At 37.9% G+C, this 20,353-nt stretch overlaps 1 protein-coding gene across 1 annotated transcript in view; it reads left to right on the top strand.

Moving 5' to 3' along the window:
* CTNND2 (catenin delta 2) overlaps positions 1-20,353 on the top strand; it is a 556,320-nt gene that overhangs the window by 366,529 nt on the left and 169,438 nt on the right. Inside the window, exon 9 of the mRNA XM_059836017.1 lies at positions 10,700-10,832. Within this exon, the coding sequence (XP_059692000.1) occupies positions 10,700-10,832 (133 nt within the window). The remainder of the gene's footprint in view (positions 1-10,699; positions 10,833-20,353) is intronic.

Below are 20,353 nucleotides of genomic sequence, written 5' to 3'. Positions count from 1 at the left end.
AGTTCCCTAGAATTTCTACAGTGCTTTGAAGTAGATGAAAGGCATGTGATGGGAAGTAGCAATAGTATCTGAGTGTCACTACTCATTACTGGTGGATATTTTTCCTTCCACCCAACACCATTCCATTTGAGCAATTTTTTAACAATTCAACTCTTTTGTTATTGATCCCATGAACTTTCTGTCTCCTAAGTGTCAAGTATATCTTGCCTTATTACATTGGTTTGGCGGTTGTACATTGAGATACATCAAGCTAGCAGGCGGGAGACCAGTTTTTTCATGCTTGATGAAAACTGAAATAAAGGCAGCAATGAAAAGCCATTAGTCTGTATTTCCCTTTGACAAGAAGATCAAATTCAAGTGCATTTATAGAATTGTACAGCTTGCAAGTTTAATGAACGGAATTAGTTCCTCTGCTTCTCTAAAAGATTGAATAGGAGTCTAGTTGTTAGAAAAGAAAATGAGAACAGTTTGTTGTTTGATTTTTTTTTTTTTAATTCAGTATTAGAAATTTGTGTGGGTTTTTCTCTTGGCTTTCCAGACTTGGTGTTTGAGCGTTTCAGAGCAAATTCTGCGGCTTACCAATTTGTATGATACTTTGAATCACCTTTAAGTTTTATTGTTTAATATTCATTATTTAAGCATCAAAAGATTGTCTACTTTGAAGAGTTTACGTGCTCAGAAAGACAGGGAGTGCTGCAAAGTATTAGATAGATAAGAACGATGCCTGGGCGTGTGTGTGTGTGTGGAGATAAGGTGAGCGTTGCTGCACTCAGTGACAAAGTAAGCCAATAATGCACTCAATGGGGTAATCACTAAGGAATGAGATAGCACAAGATATTTAGGATTAATACTTTCTAATACTTCAGATGGACACCCTTTCCTTGCCCCCCCACCATGGCTGTAAAAAAAAATTCTGCAGCTTGTGCTAAACTGTATGCACTGTTGACATTTCCTATTGTCTGCTCTTTGCACACATAGAAAATACCCAGTTTCTGTTTGTGGTGCTCCCTGCTTTCCCATGGCAGTCTGCAGGTTACCCAGATGGTGATCTGCCCATGCTTTTTATTGTGAATGGGAGAGAAACATCCAGTTTGATTGCTTCTTTATTTCCTCAAACCTGAAAAAGCTTGCATTTCCATCATCTCTGCTGGAGAAGGCTAGCAGCAGTTCTCTTCTCACCGCCCTGCGACTTGGGAGATCTGCTTGGGGCCAAAGCTTGATCAAACAAAGAGAGCAACAGGGAGAGACGATCCATGTGTTGTCACGTCGGTTATCATGAAACTCATTGTGCTTAATAACATGACATTAAAAGCTTCAACTGGAGAGAAACGGAGTGCCCAAAAACCTTTTGGGAACTCCTGTGGTGGTGATTTCAAAAAATAATGTGGATGCTCTGAGACTTTCAGGGAGCATTGAGTGTGCCAGCTTCCTCTCCTGCAGATGAACACGGTTTGAATTGTTAACATTGTTGTTAGGCTAATGCTAAATTGCTCCTGCTGCTTTTTGTTCTTTTTTTTTAAAGCTGCAATGGTTAGGTGTCTTAGTGTATGTGGGGAAAGAAAATAAATATCTTCCTCTCTAAAGTGCTCCTTCCATTTCCCTAGGAAAATCAGGGTTTTGTGGAGTAACATTTGTTCTCTGGAAAGCATGCATTTCTATGTGGCCAGGTAGGAGCAGAATGTCAAAAGTTTTTTTCATCTGTTGTTGAAATACAGAAAGGTTTAAGAGCCTCTGAATGGGAACACTAGTTCTAGAAAAGGAGACAATTTTGATTTACAGGTCTCCAGAGACAGAGAATCTATCAAACCTTGGAGAAAGGCATTGAAGTAAATGACTGTGTCTGACAAAGTAAGTCATTGACAGAGTCAAGGCTGGAATCCCTTAGGTCTTTCTACTGTTTTAATCTCCTGTCTATGTTTCCACCTTTCTGATCTATGAGGAAAGCATATCCACATGTAACAGCTGTTCTGCTGCTGAGCAACATTTCACAATCTGCTGAAATCTTCCCTGTGAAGTGTGAACTCTGTACACGGAGAGAAGGAAGCATAAGCTGATCTCTTAGGGAAGGGTTAACTTGGCATATTTTCACAGCTGCAATGTATTAAGCTACTGTAAGACCCTTTTGTAGTAGGGGGTCAGAAAAATGTTATGCATTGCAGGGAGAAAGAAGATAAATTAGGCGGCTCAAAGACAACTTGATGGCTTGCCTAATTTGCCTCTTACGGGCCTTTGCAGAAGCATTCCCCATATATGCAAGTGCCTGCAGAGGAAGAGATAAAACAAGAGTTTCAAGACTGTTTCAGCTCAACAGCCCCAAAAGAAGAATGCCACTTTCTAACAAGAAAAAACCCCAAACCACTAAACAAACCAAATAGTACAAATGGCAAAGTTAAAGATATCCTAAAGCACTGAAGTCCCTAATTTTTCTCTGCTCCCAACCCCACAGTCTGGAGGAGAGATAACATTATACCAGCTACAGCAAGGTATGGCTAACTCAGGACAACTGTTTTCTTAAAAGCTTCCTCACTGGGAGTGAGGGAATTAAATATTTACAGATCAGTACCGATAGCGTGAAAGATTTATTTCATAAAGGTTCATAAATATGTTTCAATTAAAAAGACATTTGTAAACGGAATCAGAGTAACCTTGAGCAGATAATACTTACACCTCTGAATAAGACAATACTTATACTTTGTGTTGTATTGGAGGCAGTAACCTAGAGCTGTAAAAAGTACCACGTGGGCCAGTGTCATTAGATAATCTTTACTCAACTGTATCGTCTTTAAAATCTTTTCCTCTTAAGATGAAAACATTAAAGAAATCTACAGACGGTTCAGCTCCAGACCATTTTTGTTACGTTGAAGTAGTTCTCATCTTGCCTCTTCACAAGCTCACTTCTTATGGTTTTCTTACTTTAAAATCTAAATCACAGGTAGTAATGTAAAAACAGGAAAGCGATGCCTTATTGGAGAACGTATAAAGGGTACAAAGGCAAAACTGCAGGAGAGTATATTTGCCATTGTAGAAGTCAATTTTAGCCCTTTGCTTTATCAGAGAGGTGATTTTTTTGAAGAAGTGCTGCATTAGCCCACCTGGGACACGCTGAGCATCTCCATCACCACTTGGCAGAGCTGGGCAGGAATCCTGTGCACCTGCCACAGTGCATGCTCCTCTGCACCTCATTAGCAGACACAAATACATTGTAAAAACCATGTTTGTGATGAATCTTTGTAAGCACTACTGCATGGTGTTCTAGTTTAGGCCACATGGAAGCGTAAACCAAGCAAAACATTATAACCCAAGAGCAGCATCCAGGTTTTCGGCAGGATTGCCAAATGTTTGTACAGCTGGTTTACATTCAGCTGTGCTAGATTTGAAATCTAGGGAAGACGTAAGCTAAATGCTTAACTAAAAATAAAGTATATATTGAAGTGCAGTCAAATGTTGTTGACTGCTCATGTATTATACACTTAAATGTTTAAACGGTACCTTGCCAGAATGTGTTGTCCGTTTGCATCAGTGAAGTTATTGATCCAGTGAAGCGGGTCTGGGTATGGCAGATAATATCCTAACACTGCATATATTAACAGGTCACAGTATGCCTGGGTAAGTAGATCCAGTGTGTTACCCAAATCAAAATGAGTAACTGTTGGGCCAAGCATATCTTTCTAATGTTTGCCTGCTCAAGTGCTGACAAACTCTGAAATCAACTTTTCCCATACCTCAAGTGTCATTAGACTCTGTAGTGAAATGCTTCCTCCTCTTTCTGATTCCATTTGTACCATTCGTACATTTTTTTGCCTGCAAATCAAATTTACAGTTGTGCATGTATTAAAAAAAAATTAAGCAACCTGGCAATGAAGAGGTTATTGCAATCATCTTTTTAATGTTACAAAGGCATTTGGCGAGCACGCTGCTCTAACATCAGCAGCTCTTCAGAAAGTGTTAAGAACTCCATTAGAGGAAGAAGCAAATGATAAAGATTTGTGAGATTCAAGAGTTGCAGGTTTGGTGAGATGTGTACATTTACTCTGATTGTGTGACACTGGATGCATTTGCATCAGTCATACAGAGCACCCCACACAGGCTGCAGTTTTCGGGTTGGAATAAACAGTAACGTAGATGGATTTCTTTGTTTCATTAGAACTTACATTTTTTTTCATAGAAGATACACCTACGGTGCCTTTTCTCTGTCCTTACTTCTGGTGCTTCCAAATTTAGCCTAAACTATGTCAGATTATTTTGTTCCTAACTTTTCCAGTAGTCTGAGTTTGGTTTATCTTTCTTGAAAGGGCAAAACAGAGGTATAGGGAGCTCTCTGCTGATAAGGTTTCATTGCTGCCCTAAGGGGTTTGTATTGGGTCCAAGTCTGCTGTTACTACATCTTGTGGATATATGTTGTTCATATCAGTGTGGGGGTGTGAAGGTGATCTTGCTTGTTGTTGTACACTTCTTTGGCCAAGTTTGACTAGAGAAGACAATATGGTGAAGGGTTTTGAGGGTTTTCCAAGGTGAGTGGAACAGAGATTGACAACTCTGTATTTTATTTCCTAAAATTGTGTGCTAAAGGTACCCAATATTCATGGATTATATTTTCAAAGCAAATATAGTAGTTCTGCCTCCTCTTAAACTGTAGCAGAACATTCAGACCAGGCTGACAGTCTGTGTATATTTATGTGCTTGCATGTAATGAAGTATGTTTGAAAAAGGGAAAATACTTCAAGGAAATATTTCAAATTTAACTCCCAATAAATTAAGTGTAATAAGTATGTGTTTGCTTTTGCTTGACCAACTGTCGTAGAATCACAGAAAGAAAACAAGGGAACGAGCTGTTAGATGGCTTCTTTCTCTTTATATCTCAATCCTTGTCTGTGGATTGTGTTTAGGAATTTTTGGGGGTTTTTACCAGTTAAGTTTAACATCTTGTCTTTGCTCTTTTTAAATGTGCTAAGACAAAGTCCTTAGAAAGAGATTCCTGTAGTATTAGTATATTCCCTTCCAAATATTTTTAATAGAAGTAAATTTCTTCCTTTAAACATGGGAGGTAGTTCTTTCTTTGATCTTCTCTTGGCTCTTGATTAGTTCTCCTTCTGTTTGATCCTGAGCTACACGTAGTTTGTTTTTTCCTAGGACTGGCAGAAAACCATACTCACAGCTCTCCTTTCAGAAACGAGGCAAAGAGATTTTCAGGCTTTATTTCTTGAATAAATAAGTTTATTTTTAATTTAAATAAATTTATTTTAATTATATTAATTTTAATTCAAATAAATTACATTTTTAATATTTCAGGCTTTATTTATTCAATTTTGGGAGGGGTGGAAAAAGGCAAACAGAAGGGTATGTTTCTGTAGGCATAAAGTCTTGTAGACTGGCATCAGCAATGCCACAATGTCTATGAGTTAGAAATCTAGGAAGGATTATCCTTAGCTCAGATGGTATTGTCTTTGCCTTTGAGCACCACTTCATATATGAAAACCTCTCCTTCACCATTCTAAGACTGTCTCACATATACGCATGCGTATTAAGACAGGCAGGCACATATGGACCAGTCTGGTTTAAACGTACACTTTTGTAATAAATATATCTAAACATTGTGCATTCTCTTTCTTTGATAAATGTTTGGTGGTAGTTCAGTCTTTGTCAAGCATATGGTTCTTTATAGCAGCCGTCTTCACAGCACTGCCTTTGGGGAATGCTGCTGAGACAGGAATAGCTCTGGGTGTCAGTGCTTGCCTGTGCCAACTGCTTGATCAGACGCGATCTGCTCTAATAATGTAAATCAGAAATAAGAACCAAAGCTCTCATGAGATTCATCGTGACCAATGGATGGAGAGCAGACAGAGCCATCACACCTGCTTCTCCAATGCTGTGTAGAACTGATTGGTATCCTTAGCTACCAATTGGAGATCTATGCTTTTAAAACTTATTTTGTAGCCTTTTTAAAATCAGTGCGGATATAGATATAACAGGAGTTTTGGTTTTGCTTTTCTGTGTGTCATCAGTATTTGCAGTAGCAGAAAAAGAAAATTCTGGCATAATTCAAGCAAATATTCAGATGCAGTACGTAGTCTGTATTCAGCAGCACCTTTAAGTGATCCCACATAGCCAGTGCACTCCGCTGTGTTACCAACAATGTCTTTTAAGTCTGCATCTCCTTTACTTTCTGACATGTATGTGATATGACAGCAGGAGCAGGAATTGGTTTCAATGCAGTACTTGCTGTACCCAAATCAGCCTGGATTTCTTGGTGCTGCTGCTTCTGCTTCTTAGTTTCAGAGTTGTTGTGTCTCATGTCCAGCTCCTTGTTGATTCTCTTCACAGATAAAATGTAGCCTATTGTGATAGTCCAGGCATACATATTGCCAGCTTACATATAACTCAGCACTCCCCTTTGGGTCCTCTGCCACCCCTGGAACAGTAGCCTGTTGTAATCCATGGAACATCTGCCTTAGTCACCACTTCAAGCTAAAACCTTCTGCAGGATTCAAAATGAGATCAATCCTACATTCCCTAGAGCACAGTTTCCGTCAAAGAAAGAACGTGGAACACCTTGGCATGCTTTGGTCAGTCTCCTCAGATGAGGACGCTTCCTAGAAATAATGCACTTTTACAACCTGCCAAAATAATTGGAGTGCACGGCAAATGCTGCTTTCCAGCCAAAGCTGTGAAGTTCTTGTAGAGCCGTGATTCTCTCATGGAAAAACCCACACCACCACCAGAAGCCTTTAGCTGACCTGAAAAGCTTAGTGTTGGTATTCCAAGGGAAACGGACATAATAGCAGAAGATCTTGAATGTACAGATGCTAGCTTACTCTTCATTTTTGGATCAACTACACAGATCCTGTTTGATAGCATTCTCAAAAATTGCATGCCATGCACCTCCTCAGATTTGCTCCAGCCTTCTGGCTTGTTTTACCATCTGTGTAGATCGCCTCACTCAGATTTTGTAAGCATGGGGATGTTAATAAAGGACACAGGCTTAGCTAGTGTTTGTTTAGGATATTCACAACAGTTTCAAATTTTGCTTAATTCTACTTTATAATTTTACTAGGGATTGGATCCTTGTATGTTGCCATTTTAACTAATTTCCATGTGGCACAATATCAGATATTTCACAGAAATGGAGGTAGATTTGATTTTCATTATCCTTCTCCCTTCCTTTAATCTGACCCTTATGTTCATCAAGTACTGACCCTACTACTGCTTTTTGTTGGTACGCAGTAAAAGATATTTTGCTATCTAATTTCAGTTACTTTCCAGGCTGCAACCCAGTTTATTCCAGCTCTTGACTTCTACAACGTACCTTCCTTCCCTACTAGTTTTTTTTCTCTTACTTTTGTTTGGCACTCTATTTTAGTACGTATTTTTTGTCATATAGGTATGTTTGGAGCCATGACCTGGAAGTTCCTCCACACCTATGCAAAATGTTCCAAATAGTTTTGGACCTTTATCTTCAAGAAATTCCTTCTCAAGACCTCTGCCATTTGACTTCATTAAGTAGCCTTCCTAACTTCTCATAATTAAGCCAAATTAGAAAAAAAAATCAATATTTAAATTTTTCAAGTAAGTGTTGTTAATAGAGCTGCAAGCTTGCTGTTCTTAAAAAAAAATCCTCTATTTCTTTATCTTACTTTTTTCCCAACCTATAAGAGACTTGTATAAAACAAATGAAAAATTTAAACCCCAGAAACTAGTCCTTCTTGCCCTGAAGGCTGCTAAAATTATCACCATTATTCAAGCAGCCTTAACTGTTGACAGAAGTTTTTGTTTGTTTTATATAGCTACTGTATTTCATTTAGATACTACTAAAAATATAATCATCTTAGAGACCATCTGCTTGAAGTGACAGTGCATACTGGGGCTAAATTTTTTAGCTTTTTTTCCTGCTTTGTTCATGATCTCTCCTGAAACTGGTTACATGACAAACTCAGTATTCAGTGCTAAGGGTTTCTTTTCTGAATTAATTTTCTACTTGCATCCAGTGTGCACACAACCATTTCCAACAAGTATTCATACATCACTTATTTGCTAACTTTTCTTCTGGGAGATCAGAGGGGAAAAGTAGGCACAGCCTTGTTTTCATATGTAAACACCATGTCAAGACTCCGGGTTCATCAGAACAATTAACTGTACCTTTGATGAAGGGACCTTTTCCTTTTGCCCCCTCATTGCCTCTTCTGGCCTGCATTCCAGGACAAGAGGAAGAAGAACCTGAACTGCTTGTCAGACTCCATGGTGTACTGCTGTACACGGGCTTTATGTTTGTTTGTTTTCTGTTCGAGTAATACACATATTATGAAGGACGAAATTTCCTTTGGGAGAGAATTTGGTAATAAAAGTTCCAACACTTTGAAGTACAGTTACTTGGTCTAAAACAACTCATTTCAAATGTTTTCCCCTTGTTGTCTTGTCATACAAGCTGTGTTCTTCTGGTATTTTGTATCCTCTCCAAAGTACCAACACCTGCACTTCGCATCTAGGATTGAAAATGAGAATAAACCACAAGTGGAGCTAGGATAATTAATTTGTCCTCAGTAAGGTTGGTGGGTTGGGGTTTTTTATTAATTTTTTATTTTTATTTAAAAATATTTTCTGGAAGATGTCTTTGGCTGGCTGAGAGCCATGTATATGGGAGGCAGGTCTAATGTGCTTGAAGAACCTGTTAAGATGTGTCAACGGGGTTAACTGTAAGAAAGCAAGTACAAGAGAAAGCTAACATGTCAAATAACATTCTTTCTATCACCTCTGTCAATTTATGGGTTTGTACTACCCATTCTTAAACAGAAATAAGTGCTTAACCAAAGCATCACTTCCTTTTCACCTGTTAACAGAGTCATAGTAAGCTGGTATACACAGAAAATGTGGTGTTTGCCATCTGCGGCTGCTGAAGTTTCTAGCCTTCCTGATACTTTTTACAATGTTGTCTGACTTTTCAAAGTATCAATTCAATGTTAAGACCTTTCTGAATATATGCAAAAGGTCACTTGTAGAAGCTTTCCAACAGTCTATCTCATCTCAAGATTCATTGGAATAGTCCCTATGTGATTTATTAATACATCTTCATGGTTTCTTTGTATTAAACACTTAATGTACACTTAATGTGAAATATAATGTTCATGAGTTAATATCTGTTTTGTCAGAAGAGAAATAGCCGATGAAATTCTGAGTGTATTTTTTTACATCTCTTACTTACATTCTGGATCTTCATAAAGATACAACTGTAATGACAACTCTCAATCTGGCAAACATCCCATATGTGAAGGGAACAGACAATACCTCTGTTCTGTAGTAATTCATTATTATTGTAAAATGAGTCTTATTTCAATGAAATGTCTTGGAGAACTGTTGTACTTAAAGTGTGATGCCTGATTTTACTTGAGACAGACTGCAGAGCTACTGTAAGGGTTACTCAAACGCAGGTGAATTCTGCCAGTGATGTACATACAGTTGGCCTCAATGCAGCAAAATCCCCGTAATTTGGAAAAGAAACTAATGATCAGAAATATTGTTTTGAATATTATAGCCGGACTCTGCAACAGCTCTTGTGGGGTCTTATGGCAATGAACTCCCAGGTGATCATGGTAACTGCAACAGAGAACCTACAACCTTTTTCACAAGTCATCCCTTTCCTCTAGTTTCCCTCTATCACCTTGTACATGTAGCATTAGGTGGAAGATGGTGAAAATATTTATATGGCACAAAAAATTAGCTCTTAGGGAAAAGGCATGTGAGAATTAAGTATCTCATGCAAAGTGGCCGTGTGCATGTCTGGCTCTTGGGACACAAAGTCCAAAGCCCTTTCCATGAATGATTTTACCCTTAAACACAGAGGAGGAAAATTTACCTGAAGTGACAGATTGATTTTAAGTTCCGTTCTGGAAGCTGCAGAATACCTGCTGAGATTTGTTCAACACACTTGGATTCAGTTGTTTCATTTGATGTTAATGGTGTTTCATGCTTTGGTGGATTAAAAAAAAGTGCAAAGACCAAGTCTTTGTATTTGCCTAGCTGCTTTAGATTGAGTAGTATGAATGAAGATTTAAAAGTAATATGATGCATAAATGTGTGTTGTATAATTGTAAAATTACAGAATCACAGAAGGGCTGAGGTTGGAAGGATCTCTGGAGGTCGTCTGGTCCAATCCCTGCTCCAACAGGGCCAGAATGTATAATAGTTTTACACTGAGCATGGACCATATCTGGAAAAAAATAAACCAAAAGATAAAATAGGTCATTGCTTTCTATATAAGATAGCAATTTATATTAAAGATTGCAGTAAGTAAAAATGACTTTTTGACAAGCTAGCATTTCACAGCAAACCATTTGTGGTTCTGATTCTAGCTGCCATATTTTAATAGAGAAAGTATAATGGTCTGAGCATGTATCTTCTTTCTTTTCTTATATGAAGATTTCATATAGCCATTTTTATTTAGGAAATTCTAGCAGTTAGGGACTTAATTCCATAAAGTTACTTACTCTAGTTATACTTTACATAACCTTTTTTTTTTTTTTTTGCAGAGAAGTACAGTTTAAAATGAAAAATAGCTTCATATTTGATTTAAGGTTTGCTTTGAAAATAATGGGAAAAAAATGAAGATTTTACTTAGACATGTCTGTCTTCTTTGTTGGCCCAACTGTTGCCCCATTTATCCACTAATAGCAGCATTTTTGATTAATCTTTCTTGTTTGTTTTCGCACAGAGAGTTTGGATGGCGAGATCCAGAGCTTCCAGAAGTTATACAGATGTTACAGCATCAATTTCCCTCAGTACAGTCCAACGCTGCAGCCTACTTACAACACCTCTGTTTCGGAGACAATAAAATAAAAGCAGAGGTAAGATTTATAGACCCTTGTTTTCAACAGTGATGCTGCCTGCCATTTATCATCACCAATTATTTATATGTATTTTAAAAAGAGTTACAGAAGAAATCATGTGTATATGTCTAGACCCATTTTACTCAAGCTTTCGCTTAAGTCATTTATTACCATTGGAGAAGTAAAAAATGCATAAAATATTATTGTCACTAATTTTTTTGTTTGGTATTGAATATTTTGATTGATTGCATACCATTTAAACATTGTATCAGTAGTTGTTCAGTAAACAGCTAGTGGTATAGTCTTGATCCCACTGAAGCATATGGGCATTTCCTTAGGATTTTCAGAGGGAGATGTTTGGACCCTAAATACAAACACCAAAGTTGAAAATTAAGCAAAACGATTCTGAATCAAAGCCTGCTTTAATGTATAATTGTGTGACTAGAGTTTAATTTCACTGGGTTTGCAGCTTGAACTGTTATCGTTGATCTATGATTTTGAAATTCAGTGCAGGTTGCATCTAAAATGTAATTAAAACAGCAATGCAGACTTTGTTCTCTACCTGTAGCTGATCAGGACTTCTTACTTGCTTATTCCCTGTGGTTAATGGGACCAGTTCAACTTTTGGCACAAGTTAAAACAGAAGGAAGGCAGCTCTGCGGGATTTGACAAACACACAGGAGTCAATTAAAATTGAATGAGTGAAGCTGTATCAGCCCCAGCTGCCTCCCCTGGCCCTCTCAGAGATACTGCTAGTCAGGGACATGTGGTATGCACATAAATCTGTGCCTGTACTGGCATCTTTTAGCCTGACATGTAAAGGTAAGCTGAGATCAGGATCTGCTATTGCTTATTTGTCAGAACTGGGCAGTGATGCTGCCTTGCTAGTGCTTCATTATCCTCACCCTCAGCACATACCACTCCGTGGTTCTATCCAGCTATAGCAGCTTTCCCTTCTAGACTTTTCATGCTGAGGAAATTCCCAAGTGAGTAAGTAAGTATGTGGTCTGCTGGCACTGGCAGAACTGCACTGGTTGCGTACATCACCTCAAACATCTTAGAAATAATAATAAAAAAAGTATTTACGTGAATGTTAAAATGAAGAATGTTTGTGCACTGGAAAAGAGAACTCTGTTACAGGTATTGCTGAAAATTTTAACTGCACACTCTCCCCATACTCTTTTCTCATCCTTATTCACAAATTAGTTTTTCAATAAAAGAATTGATTAATCTCTGAGAAAGGCAATTAAATGATTAGAGCAATTTATTCATTGTACAATCTGTGCTTCCTCCTGTTAGCCATAGATTGAGAGCTCTTATGTAGCTATCACATTTGAGAGAAGATGGTTTGATTTTCGTTGCTAACCATTTAGGGAAAAAGAAGACTGATTGTTGTTGATCTAACACATCCCACTAGGACATCAGCCTTTGTAAGCTTCAGGCTCACAAGCTGAAAGGGTGAAGGTAAGTATATAAAAAGGTAGAGCACTAGGCAGCATTCTGAGCTCCTTCTCTGAAAAAGGATAACAGAGAAAATGCGGATTTCCCCCCTTCATTTGTTATTATTCAGGGCTTTGATATATTCCTCACTCCATAATATATAAACTGTCTTTAGAAACATGCCAAAATATGGGGTTTTTTTAGACAGTCCACCTGAGAATATGCTTTTAGACTTTGGGTACTGTAGATTTTTCTAAGAAGACAAAAAATGAGATGTGTTGTCTACTTTTCTAATGCTTTGTGAAGTGTTTTAGACTAAAGCATCCAACATTAGCAAACTATTTTATCTCTGCCTGTATCTATCTATCTACCAACTTACAGTATTTAATGGTAAGTCCTGTTGTGTTTAGGCCATGGTTCAACAGAGCACTTAAACAGTTTCTGTATTCGTTTATTGGAATCAGGATCTACCCAAAGGGATCGGGAGTGTGCTTAGGGTCTGCTTGAGCTCACCTCTGAATAAGAATTTCTTGAGGATCCTTTTGTGCGAGGAGTTCAAAATCCTGTCATAAGGGGATATCACAGCAGATGCCCCAGACTCTTGCTAGGCTTATGCCCAGCCAGAGGAACTTGAGTGGTGCTGTTGAACCTACCTGGGACAACTCACGTGCTAACTGTTAAGGATGTGTCTGAATTATGACTTGAACTAAGACCTAAGTAATAGGAACTGATAGCAAAATTCACTCTTCTGCAAAGTATTTGTGTTGCAGTTGTGTGTTGTAGCTGATTCTCCTGTGTCTGAGAATGACCATATTTAATATATGATTCCTTCTTCATGGAAAGCAGGGTGCTAGTTCTGCTGCACGCGGTCGCAGGAAAACACACCGGCTCAGACACCAGGTGCAAAGAAAAGAAGCACCAGGACACATCCTAATTTTTATTTTCCTTGCAACCTCTTGTCAAATTAGTAATTACAAATTTTGGAAGTCCAGGTGTAAGTTTGAGATTACAAAGCTGAAAAATTACAATTCTTTTGAAGCACAGAAAACTGCTCTTTTACCAAATGCCTAGCGTCAACATAGCAAATGACTTGGACTAAAGAAAGAAAACTGTCTTGGTGGTCTTTCAAACCCTGGAGAAAGGACAAATACAGGAATGTGTAAGTTAGGAAAACTGCTGGTATTTCATACACCTGACAGGCACTGAGGAAATTGAGTGCACTGAAAAATTTGTTAAGTATTAGTGTGTAACATGCACTTGGAACATACACACACAGAGAACGAATAATATTATGCAACAATTTAGTTTATTTACTGGATGCATTGAATTTGAAATGTAATGCAGTTTTTAAATTTTCAACTCTGGAGTTATCTGACAGAAGAAAAACCACACTCATTTACCTTTATCACTAATGAACATCAAATTGTCACACTGCAATTAATGGCTATTTTATCCAGAGTTCCTGGAAATAACTGTCCTGAAATACTTCTTCTGATTCTTTTAAGCATGATTTATACTGTATTGCCTGCCAAAAAGGTGATTAATGATCTGTTCTCTGAACCTGACCGTTCTTTCAATCTTCCAGTTTTGTTTTTGTATAGTGGTTAACTTGTCCAACTCTCATAAGAGTTTAATGGGATTTGTATAAAATGTCTTCTTGTGTACTTGGTAAGACGAAGGCCTTTATATTCCTTTGGAGTAGAACAGTGTTAACTAAAATTTAGACAGAAATAAAAAATAGCAGCTATGACTATACATATTTCTGAGATTCCTAACACCTTTTATGGTTTTACCATTACGTTTTTCTCTTCTAAAATATTTTCATTTCTGTGGCTGAAGTATGGAATACTACACCTTGCTTCCTCTGTCCCCCCCCCAAGAACAGGAGGTGGAAATACTCTATAGAAGACAACTATGAAAAAGAAATTAAGTCAAAAACTTTTGAAGTATGGCTAGGGAAATGAGAGATCTTTTTCCCTTCGTGACTGTGTTATTTATGGTAGCTGTTATTTCTAAAACACGTGTTGATCACAGACATACATCTGAATTTGCGTCACTCTAAATGTACCTTTATTGCTACATAAGCATAAACACCCTGCTCAGTCTTCTATGTAGCAATTCTTTCAGACCAATGAGGTCTGCAAATGCCCTTCTCTAACTTTAAGGACTTCGAAGCAAAGTTGATAACTGTTTATATGAAGATGCCCCAGGCTGGCTACTAAGGTGTCAGAAGTCATTTACTTTTTCACAGAAAAATTTCTGGAGTGAATTAGGGTTTATATTTCTGGTACAATTTTTATTTTTCCCCTTGCAGCCCTGGACATACCAGGACAACGATAGGTAAATGCGATAAACACTGACCGTTGATAAAGGTGATGGTGTTATTTCTTGCAGATGCTGCCGCTTCTATGCTGCTCAAAACTGTTCAGTGCTAGTCTTTATTTAAAGGTATGATTGTAACTGCTGCTCTTACCTGAAAGTTTTCTGCAAGTGCTACTTCTGAGTCTCCTTAAGTATTGCTGACTGCAAGGCAGGCACTACATCTGCTATCAGTAGCACTTCTCATTCTCTGCCTTTATTTCCTGTGCTTGGTGCCTAGGTGGTACAGCAGACACTAGAATGGAGTTGAAGAAATTGGATTATTTTTGCTAATGTCTGATAGTTGGATTTTTCATCTCCTGTTGAGCAGTTACCAATTCTCGCTGAAGATCTCACATATGTGAAAGGGGACATAGGGAGCAAGAAGGTTAAAGGTTGTAAAATTACCAGGCAGCCCATTACAGTTAGACTTAATAATTCTGAAATTCAGAATCTCAGAATACTTTAGCAATTCATTATATAAATTATTCTTTCATTCATGACAGTGTAAAAGGCCAAAGAGAAGGAGGGAAGAAGTTTTGATCAGATATTTGAAAATGAAAAGTTGGTCGGGCAGAAGAGCACAAGAAGGCCCTTTCAGATGGCATTTTCTCCTTAGGAGAGGGCTCTTACACCAACAATGGTGAGATTGTGAGCAAAGCCAGAGTAGCTGGTCCTGGACGCCAAGAAGGAACAGGCAGGGGATATAGGAAAAGAGAAGTGTTTTAAAAGAGTCAGCAGAGAACATTTCTTTAAAAGAGCACATTCTATTAAACACAGGATTCATTCTTCCACCGCAATTTTTCTTCCTATAATGACAGCTTACTCCTTTGTATGAGGTCACCGTATAAAAGGATTGAATTGTGCAGTTTCACACACCAACACCATTTTGTTCTCATGGAAAATGGCAGCCTGCCATCAGCTGCAAAGGTGTAACGGGTCACTCGGGGAGTTTGGCACCAATGACTCCTTTCTGCAAGCTAGGAAATTAATTTTTGCCATCAAAGCCACAGCACTTGAGCGTCTCATCTCAGGAAAATCATGCAAAGATGCCAAATAAAAGAACAGGAACTACTGAACTGTCCTGCCTGAAGCCTTCCCTTGCATCCTTAATAAACCTCTCTGGATCGGACAGTTTCCTCTTTATCTTGGAGAGTATTCCCATATACTCATTTCATACAGTCTTAGAAGAAAAGTATCAGTCCAGACGTTGTTGCATGGTTTTCTAAAAAAATGAGTGATTGCACACTGAAAACAATTATTTTCCAAACTTGCTCAAAACCATCTCTTGCATTTATTTTGTCATTAATCTTAAAAGTTTTTCTGCATCTTTTTCTGTGAGTTCTTCAGAATGTGCCCAGAACCCTTTCAACACGATACCACCGCTCTTTCATATGTCGAGCAGCATGCATAGACTATACTAACCTCTTGTTTATCTTCATTATTTTTATATTTATGTTGCTCGTTATTATTGTTAGTGAGAGCTCGTTGAATATACATCTTTCTTTCCCATCCTCTATTCTGTTAAGTTTGTGGTAGTCCATCTGATTGAAATGGAATACAAACATGAACCATGTAAGAAAAAATATCTCATTATATAATGTAAGTTATTGTTGTCATCTTCCAGGATATATTTTTTCTAGCCTGTATCTCTTTTACATCCATAATCCACATAACTGCAGTATTGCAGTAACTTTGATGTCATCCATCGTACTGCTAGATCCATGATGGTTGAGGTTACATACACACCTGTTTCTAGCATGGCTTTGTCCCAAGGAATACTTACACTTAGTACGGGGTGATGGACAAACAGTCCATGATGTTGCTTTTAGACCTGTTGGCTAATGCTGACAGAATTCTTCACTCCATAACATTTGAAGGATCCAGAAGTGGTGTTGGAGGTGCTCTTAATTTTGTTTCTACAGTGTTCTGCAGGATTCCCTTCTGTTTCCATAAGGGGTCCCAGAGAAAACAGAATATCTTTCTTTTCCTGTGTGTTTGAAGACGAATCATACCTTCCCATAGCCTTCCTCTTTTATCTTTCTTTTTCCACTAAAATCTCTTCAGTTAAAGGCTGGAATTTGGCTTGTCCAGTGATGATACTGTCAGTTTTCCATTAAAGACATTATGTAAACTCCTTTAATCTCTGCATGCAAGATGATATAGACATGCTATTTAATTTAAATGAAAGAAGTATCTATCTCATAGGTGATACTGAAAAGTAATGTAAAAATTGCAGAGAGGCTCTAAAACATTTGTTGAGAGTGAATTTTAGTGCAGACAATAATTGCATACTTTTGGAGAAAGTATACTTCCCTGTTCAGTTATAAACATTTTATTAGTACTTCGATAACCATAATTTTCATATGTTAAACATCTGTATGGGTAAAATTCCACACATTGAGAAATATTTCCCTAAATGGCTTCACAAGGAATTTACTGTTTTAATGATGATTGTTTATATGAAGGGGTGCTTGCCTGCACCTAATTCGCAAAATGAGCACTGATATGTTCATGCTTTTGCTTACCCATGTTTAGATTACTGCATGCAGGACAGTTTGGGTCTATCTCCCCATCACCCTGGGCAGTCGTAGTCACCTGTGCAAGTAAATGTCAAACAGTCTGTTTCAAATACACTTTCTGTGTAGTTTTTACTGGTAGAAATTACTCTAATGAAGCAAAGCAGCACCCAGTGACATAGTCAGAAACAGTCTTTATGTAGGAATTTAATTTTTTTATTTTATAAAGCCTCATTAATGATGATTTTGGAGGACCTAACTTTCAGGTTCTTTCTGACCTCTAGTCTGTTTTCTAAGAAGTCAATCAACAGATGCTGTGTTGTTTTGCAATAAAGGTTGGGTTGGGTCCGTATACAAAATGCTATTTGTGGGGTTTTTTTAATATTTTACTCTCTGGTTTTGGAAATTACCCTTTGATTTGTCTTTTGTAAATTTTCTTAGTTTGCATTATTGGAATAGTTTTTTCCAACAAGACGTTCCGCTCCTTGCACCTTGTCATTCAACGATACAATTTTACACTGAAAGAAAGTTAGGTGTAACTTCCGTGTACAGCCATCAATAGCACCACAGAGTCTTACTCTTCGCAGAAGGACAAAGTATACAAATAGCTTTATGATTACTTCTCAGCCATTACATTGAAGATTTTTATTCTTTAGCATGAGGAATGCCATTTTTCATTCCTCTTCAAGGCTTATTTATCTTTTTAACTTTATTTTTGCAAAGAGCTTTTGAACTGGTGGTACTTGAAGAATGTATTTCAACTAACAGAGCCTACTCTGTTACAGTATTTGTGGTGTACTGCATATGTCTTACATAAGAAGTAACTGCAAAGTGTAAAATGAGACTTGGTCAACTAGGGGAATGATAATAATTGCAAAGCCAAAGTGTGACAAGAACAGCTAATTTGATTATCTGTTATTTTAGCTTTCTCTAGCACACCTAGGCTGAAATCCACTCTATCATGCTGCGACACAAAAAATTTCATATTTATGTTTCATTGTAGCCAGAGAGAGAAGAGAAGGATGGGGTAAATATGTGAAGATGTTGTAAATGATGAACAGATTAAGTAAAAGCTGTGTACCTGAATATACCTGTAATAAAATGGGTTTTTACTGAAAGCACTTGACTAAGTTTCAGGCCCTAGGTCCATTTTTAGCCCTGCATGACCATGGGCTCTCCTGTAAAACAGGGTTGAAAACTTTATTCTACTTTAGTTATTTCCTTTTCTTTTTCTCAAGGGTGGTAAGTTGGCAACAACCCGTCAATATAAACACCTCTGTGGTTTCAGGTTCGAAACGTTTGTGAGGGCTGTCCCATCTTGCTTTCATTCTGGGTGCTTTTATGATATACTCAAATGGTGCCAAAAATGCCAAATCGTGCTCTTTGACACAGATGTCTGTGAGAGCAGAGGTGTGCCCCAGCTGTTTCATCATCAGCTGCTTCAGGCAGTGGAAAGTTGCCCGAAGAGATAGCAGCGGTTCATGCTCCATGGGGCTGGACACACAACCCTGGATGCTCACTGGCAACAGGCTCTCATATGACGTCCTAAATCACTGCTTTCTTCCATCCCTCAGGTTGAGAGGGGTGGGTGCAAGGCTGTGTCCCAGGGGTCTTTCTGTCTCCAGTTTGCCTGGCACCATGCATCTTGTGGCATTCTTGCAGTCCCATTAATTTGGAGTGGGATATAGTGTCTGAAGATATCTTTTCCCCTGTCCTATTGGAAGATTCATAAAACACAAACCTGGAACAGATGAAGGATGAATCCTTTATTTTGTTAGATTTATAGAAACAAAGCCTTTTTTCTCCCGTGATCAAAATCTCATCACTCTGATATACTAACCATGGGTTGTCTTACCTTCTTTCCATAGGAGATTTTTTGAAAGCAGCCTTTGTTTTCTACTGTTGCTGCTGCTTTTTTTTTTTTTAAATCAGCCCCATTTGATCCCATTTTCAGACCTATGTAACCTCTCGTAACCTCTCTGCTCCCTTCCATTTTATTTATTCCAGCAGTCAGTGGCTTGAGATGTATTTCTGTGTTAAGGAAGGCAGATGTAAAGGGTCTCTTTCTCCTGAGTAAAACAATGATTTCTGCACTTCAAGCCCTTCTCTATTGATAGGTGTGCAAGAGAGTATATTTGATAGCATTTCAGTAACTACAGCGCTAGTCTGAAGTGTCTAATATGTCTGGTCTGGATGTCCCTTTATGCTATCTCTATGGTACCCTCTCTCCTCTTTCAGTTTGAATTGTATGAAGCAAAGAAGCACTAACTCATGGCCTATAATACAACCCCGTGACTGAATATTTTCCCACTTTAGTATTAACTAAAACAGATGAGGCAGAAATGGCTGCATTGGTCTTAACACAATAATCTATGTTAGCACTGTTGTTAAGACCACTTACACTCTTAATGGTCTTAAAACTTTATTATTTAGAATAATGATAATAAAAAACACACTTTCATTCACTAATCTCTCCCAATCTAGAGTCCAATGCTGAGTTACTAAATAATATTTATCAGAATATATCAATCTGTTTTTTCTTGCTGATAAATTGTCTTTACTTTGATAATAAATTCCAGAAACAGGGTTAACTACAAAATGGTAGGCCTTTTCACTTTTTTTTTCCCCCCTAAGCGTAAAATCCCACCTTCTGTCACAGAATTAAATCTTAAACTGATCATCCTGCTTTCAAAAGTATTTCTGCGTGCATTTCTCCGTTGTTTCATCATCTAATTTATGCACTATCATTTTATGACATTTATCTCTTCTGACGATAGAGTGCATGTCTTTGTTTTGTGCACAGTCTTTACATTTATTAAGACTGAGTATCAATGAATGTCACTGAGTGCTGTGCTGTGTCGCTACAATATGTGCTTTCTGTAGCACAGAAGGAGTGGCATTATACACTCTGGGATCCCTCTGGGGTCATTTAACCATGGTTATTATTGATTTCATCGTCAGGATACTTTGCCTGAATTATAATAATGGTTTACCATGCACCTGGCATATATTTCACTTGATGTAAGATTAGAAAAATAATACAGTTGTTAAATAAATGAATTAATGACAAGCCTCACAGGAGTAACATTCCGTTAAAAGAGTAAATTGAAGAGTTGGGAGGTTAACTGAAGACTGCACAGCAAAGTAGAGGCAGATTGCAAGGGCCAGTTCTTGTCTTTTACTCTTCTGCTCTGCTAAGCATTTTGAGTAATGCTTTGGGTT

This window comes from Gavia stellata, chromosome 3, assembly GCF_030936135.1.
Source record: "Gavia stellata isolate bGavSte3 chromosome 3, bGavSte3.hap2, whole genome shotgun sequence".
NCBI lineage: Eukaryota > Metazoa > Chordata > Aves > Gaviiformes > Gaviidae > Gavia > Gavia stellata.
This window is presented reverse-complemented; position numbering and strand designations above follow the sequence as displayed.